This window comes from Manis javanica, chromosome 11, assembly GCF_040802235.1.
Source record: "Manis javanica isolate MJ-LG chromosome 11, MJ_LKY, whole genome shotgun sequence".
NCBI classification, from domain to species: Eukaryota; Metazoa; Chordata; class Mammalia; order Pholidota; family Manidae; genus Manis; species Manis javanica.
The window spans coordinates 27644098-27657487 of record NC_133166.1 but is presented as its reverse complement, the minus strand read 5'-3'; the positions used below and the strand labels follow the sequence as shown (position 1 = coordinate 27657487).

The 13390-nt window shown below is 39.7% G+C and overlaps 1 protein-coding gene and 1 pseudogene across 1 annotated transcript; both read left to right on the top strand.

Annotated features, from left to right (window-relative positions):
* Positions 1 to 2085: 2085 nt before the first annotated feature.
* LOC108389309 (olfactory receptor 2AG1-like) lies at positions 2086 to 3030 on the top strand. The gene has a single exon (XM_017647825.3). The coding sequence runs from the start codon at positions 2086 to 2088 to the stop codon at positions 3028 to 3030; it is 945 nt and encodes a 314-aa protein (XP_017503314.3).
* A 6443-nt stretch (positions 3031 to 9473) lies between these two features.
* Positions 9474 to 10574, top strand: LOC140844635 (olfactory receptor 2D3-like; annotated as a pseudogene).
* The last annotated feature ends 2816 nt before the right edge of the window (positions 10575 to 13390 follow it).

Below are 13390 nucleotides of genomic sequence, written 5' to 3'. Positions count from 1 at the left end.
GCCTCTCTGTAAGTTAAGAGGCATTCTTCTTGTCTCCCATTAGTATTTTCCAAACCATTACATTTCTATTCTCATGTAACATGTTCTTGTCCTTGAGGTTATTTCATTCTTTGGCATTTTTATCTCCACCCTGGACATTCCTTCACACCTTTTGAGGACTTCCGCACTTAGATCAGTCTTCTAATTGCCTAGATCTGTGATTGTCTTAGATGACTTTAGATCCATAGGAATGACCCATCTCACTTCCATATGTTTTAAATTCAAATAGCTTATATGCTTAGACAGTTGAAGCCACCCGTTCCAGTGGATTCACTATGCATTTTGCCTCCATTTATTCCTGCTCCACCTCTGGATTTGAAGTACATGATCAACTCTTTAATTATAACCTACTGCTCTTCCAATTCACACAGGCTTCAGGTTTCATAACAATTTTTCAGCCTCGAAGAATCTACATGTTCCATGATCCTTCTATTAATTCTCTTTTACTCAATCCTCTCTAGACCATTCTTCATCCTTATCCATCCTGAAGTGGTGGGTTTTGAAAATTCTCACTCTAATTATCTCAGTTCCCTTGCACCTGTAATCTCTCATACCGTCTATTTCACAAATCTCCAACTCTATGTCAGTGCTACCACCTTCTCTGATTCTGTACCAAAGATGGAGAAAAAAAATCTGCACATAAGCCAAAAAAATGGCACTATTTCCTGCCCTTCAACTATAACTAATCCCTCAATCCCATCAAGAAATCCTTTTGACTTAACTTTTTTAGCAACATGTTCTATTCTTCTCACCAAGCATTCAAAGCATCACTCTCTTCTCGAGCCTGGGTCCTCTCCCTTAGTAGATAAACACGCTTCCTTCCTGAGAATACTGAATTCCGATGTAATCGCTCTCTAACCCAGCGGCGCTGCTTACTAGCTTCCCCTGATCTTATTCCTCCTTCTATTCATAAATATTCACATCCATCCTCACTTCTCTGCCTCGTCTTCGGAGATACAATTCCCATAACTCTGTCCAACGCCATGTTCTCACTCTCCTTAAACACATCCCTCCTGCCTTTTCTTGCATCTTGTTTTATCTTTAACTCCTACAACTTGAGCCTTTCTCTGCTGGCTCCTTCTCTTCATTTTATAAATACTCAAAATTCACCCCCTACCCTGAAAATGATAAAAATATGAAAGGCTACCTTACTTTCCCTTTCACCCTTTCTACTTTCCAATCTTTCTACCTTTTCATTCAAAACTAGAAAAGTGTGATTTTCTACCCACTATTTCAACTTCCCCACGTCCTCTTTACTCCTCAAATCACAGCAGTCTTTCTTCTCCTCGCACATTCTCCTGAAACTTCCATATCGATTTCCCAACAATACTCTTACTTCCAAAATCCATACCTTATGACTCTTCATGAGAGGGATTGAATAACACGGCCAACAGGAAGTGGTCTCTGGCACCAGAATACCGGGGATCAAATTCAGGCTGTTATTTAGTCACTGTATGACCCTGGAAAGCCAAATAATATCTCTGTGCCTCAGTTTCCTTATCTGCAAAGTAGCTTTAATAATTGCATCCACCTCACAGGAATGATGGGAGGAAGCTCTCAGGATAGATCTGGCACATAATAAATGCTTAGTACATTTTGTCTACCACTATGACACTAACTCTCTGGAGCCTGGCCAGGACGCCATGAATAGTCTCAGGCACTTCTCCAATTGTTCCTTTTCTTTTGAAGACTGCTTTAAAGACAAATTTTCAGAAAAAGACATTTTAAACTTTAATATTAAAGTAGCTTTGCCAATTCTGTCCCAATGTTGTCATCCACAAATTACCCTTTGTACATTATTGCACAGATGGAAACTAACACTGAAGGAAATTATCAGAGGAGGAAATGTGCTCTTTTCACAATAGGTGATCAGTACATATTTGATTAATTCATGAATGAAAATTATAATATGGTATGATAAACTGAGCAACTAGTTCCTGCCGGCCTAGGGCTATAACATTCTAAAGCCAGCAAGTCCCCAGTGACCACATGAGAACTACCTTACCTAGATTTTGTGTAATTTCAGGTGACTAAAGAAACCACAGAATGGAGCTCTGGAACTCCACCCTGGAAAGTGGCTTCATCTTGGTGGGGATTCTCAAGAACAGTGGGTCTCCTGAGCTGCTGTGGGTCACAATTGCAGCCCTGTACATATTAGCCCTGACCAGCAATGGCCTGCTGCTCCTGGTGATCACAATGGACACCCGCCTCCATGTGCCCATGTACCTCCTGCTCAGCCAGCTTTCTCTCATGGACTTGATGTTTGCATCTCTAGTTACTCCCAAAATGCTAGTGGATTATCTGCGTAGGGAGAGCACCATCTCCTTTGGGGGCTGTGCCTTTCAGATGTTGGCCATTCTCACCGTGGGAGGTGCAGAGGACCTCCTACTGGCATTCATGGCCTATGACAGATATGCGGCCATTTGTCATCCTCTGAACTACATGGTCCTCATGAGGCCAAGGGTCTGCTGGCTCATGGTGGCCACATCTTGGATGCTGGCTTTCCTGAACTCTGTGATACACACCTCATATACTATGCACTTTCCTTTCTGCATGTCCCGAGAAATCAGGCACCTGCTCTGTGAGATCCCACCTCTGCTGAAGTTGGCCTGTGCAGATACCTCCAGATATGAGCTCATGGTGTATGTGATGGTTGTGATCTTTCTTATGCCTACCTTTGCTGCTATCCTTGCCTCCTATATGTTTGTCCTAGTTGCTGTGCTCCACATGTCCTCGGGTGAGAGGAGGCAGAAAGCCCTCATCACATGCTCCTCGCACCTGACTGTGGTAGGAATGTACTATGGAGCTGCCATGTTTATGTACATCCAGCCCAGTTCCTACCATAGTCCCCAACAGGACAATATCCTCTCTGTATTTTATATTATCATTACTCCAGTACTGAACCCTCTTATCTATAGTCTGAGAAATAAGGAGGTAATGGGGGCCTTCAAGAGAGCATTGGGGAGGATTGCTTCTGTCTGGAGATGGTAGATGCCAATGTCAGGTGGAAGCTCTGTGGCTTCTAGATGGGGCTCCATGTCTGCTCTTAGTCTTGAGCTATCTCCTTCCACGTTTTGAAAATTCTGAAAATCTGCCACACTAAAGGTAAGCCCTCATTTGGCCTTTGAGACCGAATTTTACTCTCTCTCAGCTGTATGTTTCAACAGTGAAGGATGAATTCATTTCTCTGATTACCATCCCAGGGTCTGACTAAACTTTCCCTTCTGTTCTGATAAAGATGGTCTTACTTTTGACTTCACATTTTTCTTCCTTTCAATCACACAGGAAGTTAGCCACAATTTTTTTTTTATAATTCCATTTAAAGCAGGAAATGAAAAATGAAGAGGAAAAGGAAGGTATTGAATGAAGATTTACTAGGCTTTACTAGTTGCTAGTGACAAAATTTCTCAATTCTTACCTCCTTATCAGTGTAAATTTGTAGTCATAATCCTAGATGCTTTACTGTGGACAGATCTTGCCAGGTCCACTCACTGGTCCAGATTCTAGAAAAATATTCCTATCAGATACCTATGTTTTGGGTTCTAACTAGCCCATTAAGCTGCAATTGTTCAAGGACAGCCAAGTGCTTTCCAAGTCGCACTGTTTACAAATAAGTTTCACTGCAAAATATCAATGCTTTAAAGCCAGTGTGTGAAAGCGGTTATCACATCTGGTAGTAAGCATCATAATGCAGGAGCTCCCTGCTGGGAATATGTTCCTCTAAAGCCTCAGCTCCAATTAATACTGCTTAATGTGAGCAGATGGTTGAAATTGACATCCAAAATAGAAATGGTCTTTCCAAAATCTTTCCCATAGGTCTTTCCCATAAGTGCATCAGCACCTCTTACACTCTGCCCATTACTGCATTATTGCAACTGGACTAGTTCAAGCTACTTTTTTTTATCAAGAGACCACTTTATTATAGAATTAGATTTCATTTTCCTAGATGGTAGCTATGACCTCTATTGATAGATCTTTTGATGTCAGACTTCCAAAGTGCTAAATCCCACTACCCCACCAGTAGTAAGGACGCCTCCACAGGCCCTCCCTCCTCCTCCCAAACAACTTCAATCTGGATTCATTGGCTTTGAGCTCTAATCACATGTATTTCATTCATTACTAAGGTCCATCTGTATAAGACTAAGTTATTTGAATAGTGATCCATGGGTTATTAGTCATATTCCTTCCACACATGAATCAAAATCCTAAAGAGGTGTAACTATTGGCCTTTTCAAGTTATCTAGCCTGATCCTTCTGTAATACGTCCAAGAAAAAAGAGACACAGATAAATTTTTTAGAAGAGGTTCAAAGTTAGTCAAAATTATATTGATTTTCTTTTAATTTTGGATTTTAATGCAGAAATGGGTGCAATGATGACAATTAAATTGATTGGCCTCTGTAGTTAAGAAATTGCATAATTTCCTCCAATAATTAGTGAAGTTTAAGCCAGCTATGTAAATATTCATCCTACTTTGTAGGAAAATATGAATTTATCCCCATCCATACAAATTCAATTTAAAAACAAAGTAGAATCCAACAGACTCGGCCTAATCAAATCCCAGGTCCCACCTCCCCAATGTTCTTAAGCACAGGAGAGAGAAAAATCTTTAAGTAAAGTATAGCGATTATACAGTTTAAATCATAATGAAATTACTTGATTTGATTAAAGCATAAATCACCTGAACTAAGATAGAGGAAATCAATGGAAATGGAGGGATTTCAGAATTACTTATAAGTTAGAAATGATAGAACTTGGTGCCTTATTTATTACAGCTTAAGGGAAAGAATTTAATGAAATCATGATTATCATATTTGTGGTATACATGAATTATGAGCAGGGAACTTGCAATGTCTAAGTCCTACCCACTACACTGAGGGGGTGACAACGAGCAGCCTGCTCTCCTCTGAGTTCTCCAGTAATGAGGACATGCAGTTGAAGAGCCCTTTCCCATAGGTTCCCGAATCCATCACATATACTTACTTTTGTCTCCCCATTGGATTTCACAGATGACCACGGGTGACAAGGAAGTATGTTTCTTCCTCTTGGGGGATAAGGAGAGTGGATCACGTGAACTTTGCTTCTCCTTTTATGGGGCCACAGACGCATTACCTATCATCACTCTTTGCTGCGGTCCAGGACTATCAGGTGGGCAGTGTTGAGGAGGGTACCCAAATGTCACACTCATTTACACAGTCTTCCAAACTGGATCTGTTTGTAAGGATTTACCCTGAAAAAAGACATGAGAGAATTAGTGTAACTAGTTATTATTACAGTTGGTTTATTATAGAAAAATACAAAAGAAGTCATATACATCAAGTGACTAGGAAAAAAGCTGACTGTAACCCTTAACCTTAAGATTCTAGTCCTAAGGTCACCTCTCAAACGTCCTGCAGTACCACTTCCTGATATGTATCCCTAGCTCCAAGTAAATTTTTATAAGGCAAGGTAGTGTTCTAATGCTGCAGAAAATAAGTACTGTAAAGGGTGTTTTTGTCCTGCCAGTAGAACAGTGATTAAAAATTGACCATATCCAGAGATTTCAAAGATAAGTAAATGTAGATTTACTAAAATAGCCTTGCTCTTTAACAGAGAAAAGCTTTTCTTTGTGCTGAGAATAATTAAGCTGTCCCTTTGGAACTTCCATCCAGAGTCGGTAGAATCCTGTTTGTCTCAATTCAGACATGACCCGAACAGTAACAAGGGAAGGAAAATGGCAACGGCACTTTCTCAGTGGTGGGACAGATATTCAGTACTTGGCTCACCCCTCACCTTGGGAATCTCTAGCAAGCATAGAGTTCATGCATTCGTTTATGAGGAAAACTTAGAAACACAAAACACATAGAGGGTTATAATATTTTCCATATAAAAGGAAATAAACATTGATGAGAAAATACATCACTAATTTCAACCTAGAATCCTCACAAAAATATGAATCTGTCCTGGTATTTAGCATATGTTCAAATACTTGATTTTACAGAAATTATCTCAAATATGTTATTTTTCAGGACAAGCTAATATTATTGAACACTGGCCACTGCAATCTCTAATGAACTATATTTCAGACCCATTTTAATAGAGAAATACTGAGGAAGATGCAAGTTTCTACTTTTCTGGGGATTTAAGTAAAGGATGCATAGATATCTGCCTGCATGCACTTAACACTCTTAATCTTGTTTCCCAAAAGAGAGAAAGGATGGTAGGCTCCTCAGGCCCAGCGCTTGCAGAATTTTTTCTTTGTTCAGGCTGGAAATACTAGAGAGTTACAGAATTCAGCATGATTAAAAAAAAATACAGAAGGTCCATGGCATCTCATTGTGTGTAGATATAATAGAGTGAGCTGTGCCCACAGAGAACCCTAGGGAATATTCTGTGTGCATCACCTCTCAGGGTCTCTTCCCAGGAATCCTCTCAGAATAAAATGCATTTCAGTGTTGATGCCTCTTATTAAGTGTTTACCTCATCAAAGAACACAGTTGGAGTTGGAATAGAATCACTGAAAAGTCCAGGTCATGCCCAGCTGTTAGGAGAGAGGGCTGAGAATCACTGGGATCCAATACCTAACTCAGGATCTGCAGTTTGGATCGCTGGATGGCCCTCTGAGGTACCCAGTGTGAGGTCCCCATCTCTAGAACAAATTCATCCTAGGTCTCCAGGTAAGAAAGAGGAAGATGCTAAGAGACCAAGTCTCTCCAGACCCAGAAATCTTGAGTCTCCCTGGGAGAATGGTCATGTCCTTATTTTTTATACCTCCGGACTATATGGAAAAGATTTTTCTTTATTTCTATTCTCTGGAATCCTCAGCCTTGGAAATCTTGCTAATCGGTTCTCCTTTAGGAAATCAGTTTGTGTTGTGAGAAACCAAAAAAACAAAAGAACCATTATCTCTCAAAGTATCTAACCCTTTTTAGCTCCCAGAAACTTCCTATACTCTGACCTTTCATCTCTGTTAGCATAGATGTTCTTTTTCTTTTTTACTTTTTCCACATTTTCTTCAGCTGATACTCACTGGATTCATAGGGCACTAACTAGGATGCAAAGCAGAGCTTCTTGCAAATTTGCCATCCATTGTGCAGGAGGTGGGAAGGAGCCAGATCTCAGTGAGTGGTAATGTTGTGTGTGTGGGCACCCCCTGCCCCAGTACCCTGGTACTCAAGTTGCTACCACATTACATATGTCCTTTCAGGGGCTAAAAATGAGAAAGGGAAGAGGATTGCATACTGAGGGTCTGTTCCACTGGAAGAACAATAACTACCACTGATACCCTCTCACCTAACCAGTAGCCCAGGTGCTCACAGCCCATTTCTCCTCTGATTGGTCATGTGATCTCCCATTCCAAGGAAATCATAAAGCTAGACCAGTATCAGCTGTGCTCTCCAAAGCCCACAGAGTGCTTTAGAAGAATGGTTAGCACTTAGGAGTGTTTGGATGCATGTGTGGGACAATGACTGTGTGTTGTTGAGGAGCCTGTTCAGTCCTGAGTGCATAAAGTTATGCATGCACTCAGTCAGTGAACATTTCCTGAAAATATACTACATGCTGCATGATGCAAACATATAGATGAGATGGGATTCCTACCCTGAATAAACACAGACCTGTGTCAGGGAGACAGGCTTAGAAACAATCACATATTACTCAGTAAATACCTTTAAAATCACATTATTACACAAACAGGTCAAAACATGAATTGTACAAGTGAAATATGCACAGTTCATTGCATGTAAATTAATAATGAAGTAATGAAAACATGTACTTATTAAAATTAATGAAAAATTGGGGTAGTAATGGATTATTCTATTTATTCTCCTTTCTCAATTACTTACAACAATATTCTTTTTAAACATTCTGAGAATGACTATCCCCAAAGAATACAATTTATATTGAAAAAACCCACTGTTAGAACATACACACACTTAAATAAAATTGAAACAAATGTTTTTTGAAAATCATTTGATTATGAAAGATGGTATTTTCTTTTCTATTCCAGTTTTAATAAATACTGGTGGCAACCCATTAAATCCATACATTACCCATTAATGCATTGTAAGTCATAGTTTCAAAAGAACCTATTTATCAATAAATTATTTGGCCATTGATGCTGCAGACTCTTTTACTGATCCTCTTGCATATTCTCTTGACACTGTATTTAAAGGGAAAATAGGTCTCATTTACTCCTGCCAGTCCTTCTCTGTCCTTCAAAACCCGTGGGTCTTTCTGTATGCTTGGAGTAGACCCAGTTTCAGATCCAATCTAGATGGAAATTCATGAGTAGAATTCTCACTGTCAACCTGCGGTCTTGAAATCAAGTCCTCCTTGGTAGGTCACAAGCCAGTGACGCAGCCACAACTGATCAGACCACATTGTTTCTACACTGCTAGTTAGATATAGTGACTTACATGTGAAAACCATTTTATGTTTGCAGTCTTTGACTGACCCCTATCCCAAAATGGCCCTCCCAAGTAGGCTAGACTTCTGCTCTTACAACTCCTTTATACTAAAGGACAGGCTTAAGACAAGTTCTTCAATCATTTCTAGGGATTATCAGACCCCTACCCTGACTCCCAACCATTTGCACATGGCCCTGCTACCTTCCCTAAATCTTTCTAATCTCCGTCCCTCTTAGCTTGGATCCAGCTATGCTACTCCTTGCTTCTTCCTGACGTACAACGAAGTGTAGAATTTGAACAGTGTTTCCTTGCTCGCTTCAAAGCACTGGACCAGTGCCTGATTTCCTACTACTACACATCTCCAACTGAATTTATATTTTGATACAAACTGCAACATGAATGAGCTCAAACACTGTTACACCAGATAAGACATTGCAACACTACAGACAGCTATTGTGGCTGCATTTAGTCTCCATGAAGGGCCCCTCTAATTCCATAGTATATGATGCTGCCTAGGTCTAATGGCGTCTCTACTGTCCGGGCTGATGATGAGTCCCGTCATGCCTTCCTCTTTAACACTGTTTTCAAGCCTTGGTTTTTTGATCCAGTGAAGAATTTAGGAAAGGACCAGGACTGCGGATTATAACACCATGGTCTCTTAAAACTCTCTTCCTCCTTGGAAGGATGATAAAGGATCCCTTGGACACACAAAAAGAAGTTCACTATTGGCCTGCTCCTTGATGAAATTAAAAAGAAACTCTGCTGACTGACAAGTAAACTAGAAAAAAGAAAAACCTGGGCTTTCTACTAGAGGGAGGATTCTTTTTTTTTTTAATCCATATAATATGTTTGCTTCCTTTGCCTTTTGTTCACATACATAACATGTACTTTTCTCTAGGATAGTTTTTGACATAAACCACACAATTGCTAGGCAATTGCTCTACAATTGATAATCGCCTGGCAGCAAGGATCACCAAGAAGGCATATTTCTGGTTTTGCAATACCTCAAATTAGATAGTTTCAGTAGGAATATAGAGAGGGAGATTTTAGAAAATCAAGTCTCTTACTTACATGTTTGCAAGAATTTTGTTAATCAAATACATTTGTTCCTTCAGTTGAGATCCTCAGTGTAAGGATTCGGTGCTCCATCGTAGTCAGCTTTTGGTCACTCTGTTTATGCCAATGTGTAGACAGGAGTAAACATTGATGGGTAGAGAAAACCAGGCCTATCTAACTGAATTCATCTTGCTGGGCCTTTTGTCAAATCACACACCCAGATCTTGCTCTCTGTGATATTTCAGATCATCTACCTGCTGACTTGTTTGGGAATCTCCTCATCGTAATGCTCACTCACACTGACTCTTGACTTCATACACCATACATTTTCCTTAAAAATCTGCCATTTACTGATCTCTGTTTATCTGCAGTGATCATCCCCCAGATGCTATTCCATTTGTTGATAACAAGAAAGACCATTTCCTTTACCAGATGCTCAATCCAGATGGCTTTATTCCTGGCCATCAGCTGTCCATAGAGTTCACTTCTAGCAGTGATGTCCTGTGACTGCTGTGGCTGTCTGCAAGCCTCTGCACTGCTCCACCCTCATGATCCAGAAGGTTGGTGTCCAGTTGGTCCTAAGGTCCTGGACCTGTGGCACATTTGTGTCTCTGCTAGACACCTCATTTACTTGATGTCTCCCATACCAGGTACAGAATGTAAGCAATCATTGTTTCTGTGACCCTCCTGCTCTCCTGAAGCTGGCTTCAGCAGGTACACATAGCACAGAGATGGCCATCTTTGCAGTGGCTGTGGTAATCCTCCTTGGTCCTGTCTGCCTCATTCTTTTCTCCTACTGGAATATTATCTCTACTGTGGTGTGGCTGAAGTCGAGGGAGGGGAGGCTCAAGGTCTTTTCTACCTGTTGTCCCCATCTCATTGTTGTTTTCTTAACCTACGGGTCAACTATATTTGCCTACATGTGGCCACATTCCAAGAAAATAAATAAAGGGGACAAGGTGATCTCTGTGTTCTACTCAGTCATAACATCCATGATTAACCCATTCATTTACAGCCTGAGGAACAAGGATGTGAAGGGGGCATTTAAGAAAGTATTTAGAAGGTGGAGTTCCCAGAGGGAGACTTTATATTAATATAAAATCATGGAATTGAGACCATTCAACCTGTTTCAATACCATTAACAGCTTCCTCTCCCATCCTAGTCAGAGATATCAATAACCATATGGGAGCACTTTATCTTTTATCCCCTTGTACCTTTTGTAATGTTTTCAGGTTTATCTAGTGCTGTCCTGCTCAAACTTAATCTCTGTGTTTGCGGTTTGCTTGTCTGGTAACAACTCTTTGGCTAATACATTAGAAGCTACTTTTAAAAACTGAAGAGTCTTAATTTACACTGCCATATGGTTTTACCAATTCACTTTCACCCAGGGACACTGCCTTTTGATGCTAGACTCCACACTATTTCCCAGAGTTATCTCATTCCAACATCATTTAGTCATCCACAGATCCTGGAATCCTACCTAATGTTAATATGCCAGGCTCTACAATTTTCTATAAAACTAAAATTATTTTTACCCTGAAATTTGGATATTGGAACTCTTTCTTTTTTTCTGTAGAGTCCCCCAACACTGCTATTGTCAATCCAACCACAAAGGAGGGGAGCTCTTGTCCTAGACAATAAGGTGTGGAATGACACAGTCCAGCAAATGTCTTTGATACATCACACACACACCTGCTTCATATTCCAGACTCATATGTATATCCCTTCACTTGCCCCACCCCATCTGCATGGAGCTATTTACAAGCATTCTTGTCATATAAAGAAGAGTGCTGCTCCACTAGGGAAAGCAGTTTGGAGGGTTCTCAGAAACTGAAAATAGAACTGCCGTCCAACCCAGCATTTCCCCTTCTCAGAATCTATCCAAAGAAAACAAATTATTAGTCAGAAAAAGTACATATACTTCTATGTTTACCACAGCATTATTTATAATAGCCAATATATGGAAACAATCCAAATGTCCATCAATAGATGAATAGATGTTAAAAAGCAATACATACATATGGAATATTAGCCTTAAAAAAGAGTGAAATCTAGCCTTTTGTGACAATATGAATGTAACTAAAAGGTATTATACTAAGTGAAGTAAGTCAGAGAAAGACAATTATCATATGATTTCACTTATATATAGAATCTAAAAAACAAAACAAAGTAACAGAAACAAAACACAAACAACTCAGAGGCTCAGAGAACAGACTGGTGGTTGCCATAGGAGAGGGCACTGGGGGATGGATGAAATAGGTGAAGGGGGAGAAATTAGTGAGACTGTTTGATATCTTGATCTTGGTGATGGTTACATGCATGTATATACATGTCAAAATTTATCAAGCTGTATGCTAAGATGTGTGCATTTTATTGCATGTACCTCAATATAAATAATACTAAAATTTTTTAATTTTTTTAATTTAAAAAAAGTAAAGAAGAGTGCCACTAACCACAGCCAACCCCTCCTCTGAGGAAGTGGGAAGAGTATGGGAGCACTTTATGTTTGACTGGGAGCAATTCCAATTAGGAGTTCTGCTTTCACTTCATGAGCTTTTCTAAGGCATCTACAAACTGTGTAATTATAGATGAAGGATGGCATGAACCAGAGAGAATGAGAAGATGCTGATGAAAGTCAAACTTTCCATATGGACTTTCTACTGCTCCAGCTTCAGTGTCCATGGCCTGTCCTCAGCATAAAATAGTGTTCATTCCGTGTAGTGATGTCCTTGCTGAACTGAGTGAATTGTGTGCAAAATGATTCTGTGTGGAAGGATAAATGTGCTCAGCAATAGATTTGCTATGCACATGTGATGTGTATTGTTTTCAGACTATGTAGACAAGCATGATCCTATATAAGGAAACAAAAAACTTGTCCTGTACTACTACAGATTATTTGAGAAGATATGTTATAAACAACAGCATCTATTTTTAGACATGCTGCTGCCTCATGGTCATTCAAAAGTTCACCTATCACTTCCTCTCTGCTTGCCATTAAGTAAAGGGGAAGTCATATGACATAATTGGAATGATCATTGAAAAAGTGGCCATGGATCACTTTCAGTTATATAAAAACTATATAGCTGACCTCATTAGGATACTGGTGGGGTGAACAGGGTAAGAAAATACAGATACTCAGATATATTTAAATGAAAACACCAACCTCTGACTGGATGCTAGACTATCAGTGACTGTTCAACAGTGAATAGATTAATAACAGCATGTGAGAAACAAGATACTGAAATCCCAACATTCTGGAAACTACCCTTGTCCTCTAGAGTGTGTATTTTTTTTGGTTTTTAATGGAAATAAATTTTCTTTTCTTTATGCCACAAGTTGTATGACTATTACTTTTGTATTTAAATCAACCCATACAACATTGATTTCAATAGCAAGTTTATCTGAGCTCACTTATTCAATGAATATCTAATTTATTTATCAACTATTTATGGAGAACTCTTCCAAGTGCTAAAAATTCCTATGACTTACATTTTATAAGAGAGTGATACAAATAAATAAAATATATAATATATCTGATGGTAGCATGTGTGATGAGAAAATAAAAGAAGGACAAGTTGGTTGCAATTCTAAGTGATGATCAGGCAAGGGCTTCCTGAAAAGGTGACATTTCAGTTATAGTACATCTCCGATAAATTAATGTCTGTGCTGTGACCAAAAGGTGGAGAAGAAAGAACCAACTGAGGAGATGTCTTGGGGAGGAGGGTCCAGGCAGAGAGAAGTCTGAATGGCTTGGATGGGAAACAGATTTTGAGATCAGGATGGAGAAAAGTCAGAATGGTTGGAGGCTGGTGAGTGGCAGAGAGAGTGACAAGGCACGTATGAGGTCACAGAAACAGGCAGAGGGCAGATTAGTAGGGCCTTTGTGTTAGTTTCCTAAGGCTGCCATAG

Bases quoted from the DNA above. Each gene is read 5' to 3' on its own strand.
- LOC108389309 (XM_017647825.3), top strand. From the start codon at position 2,086: ATGGAGCTCTGGAACTCCACCCTGGAAAGTGGCTTCATCTTGGTGGGG.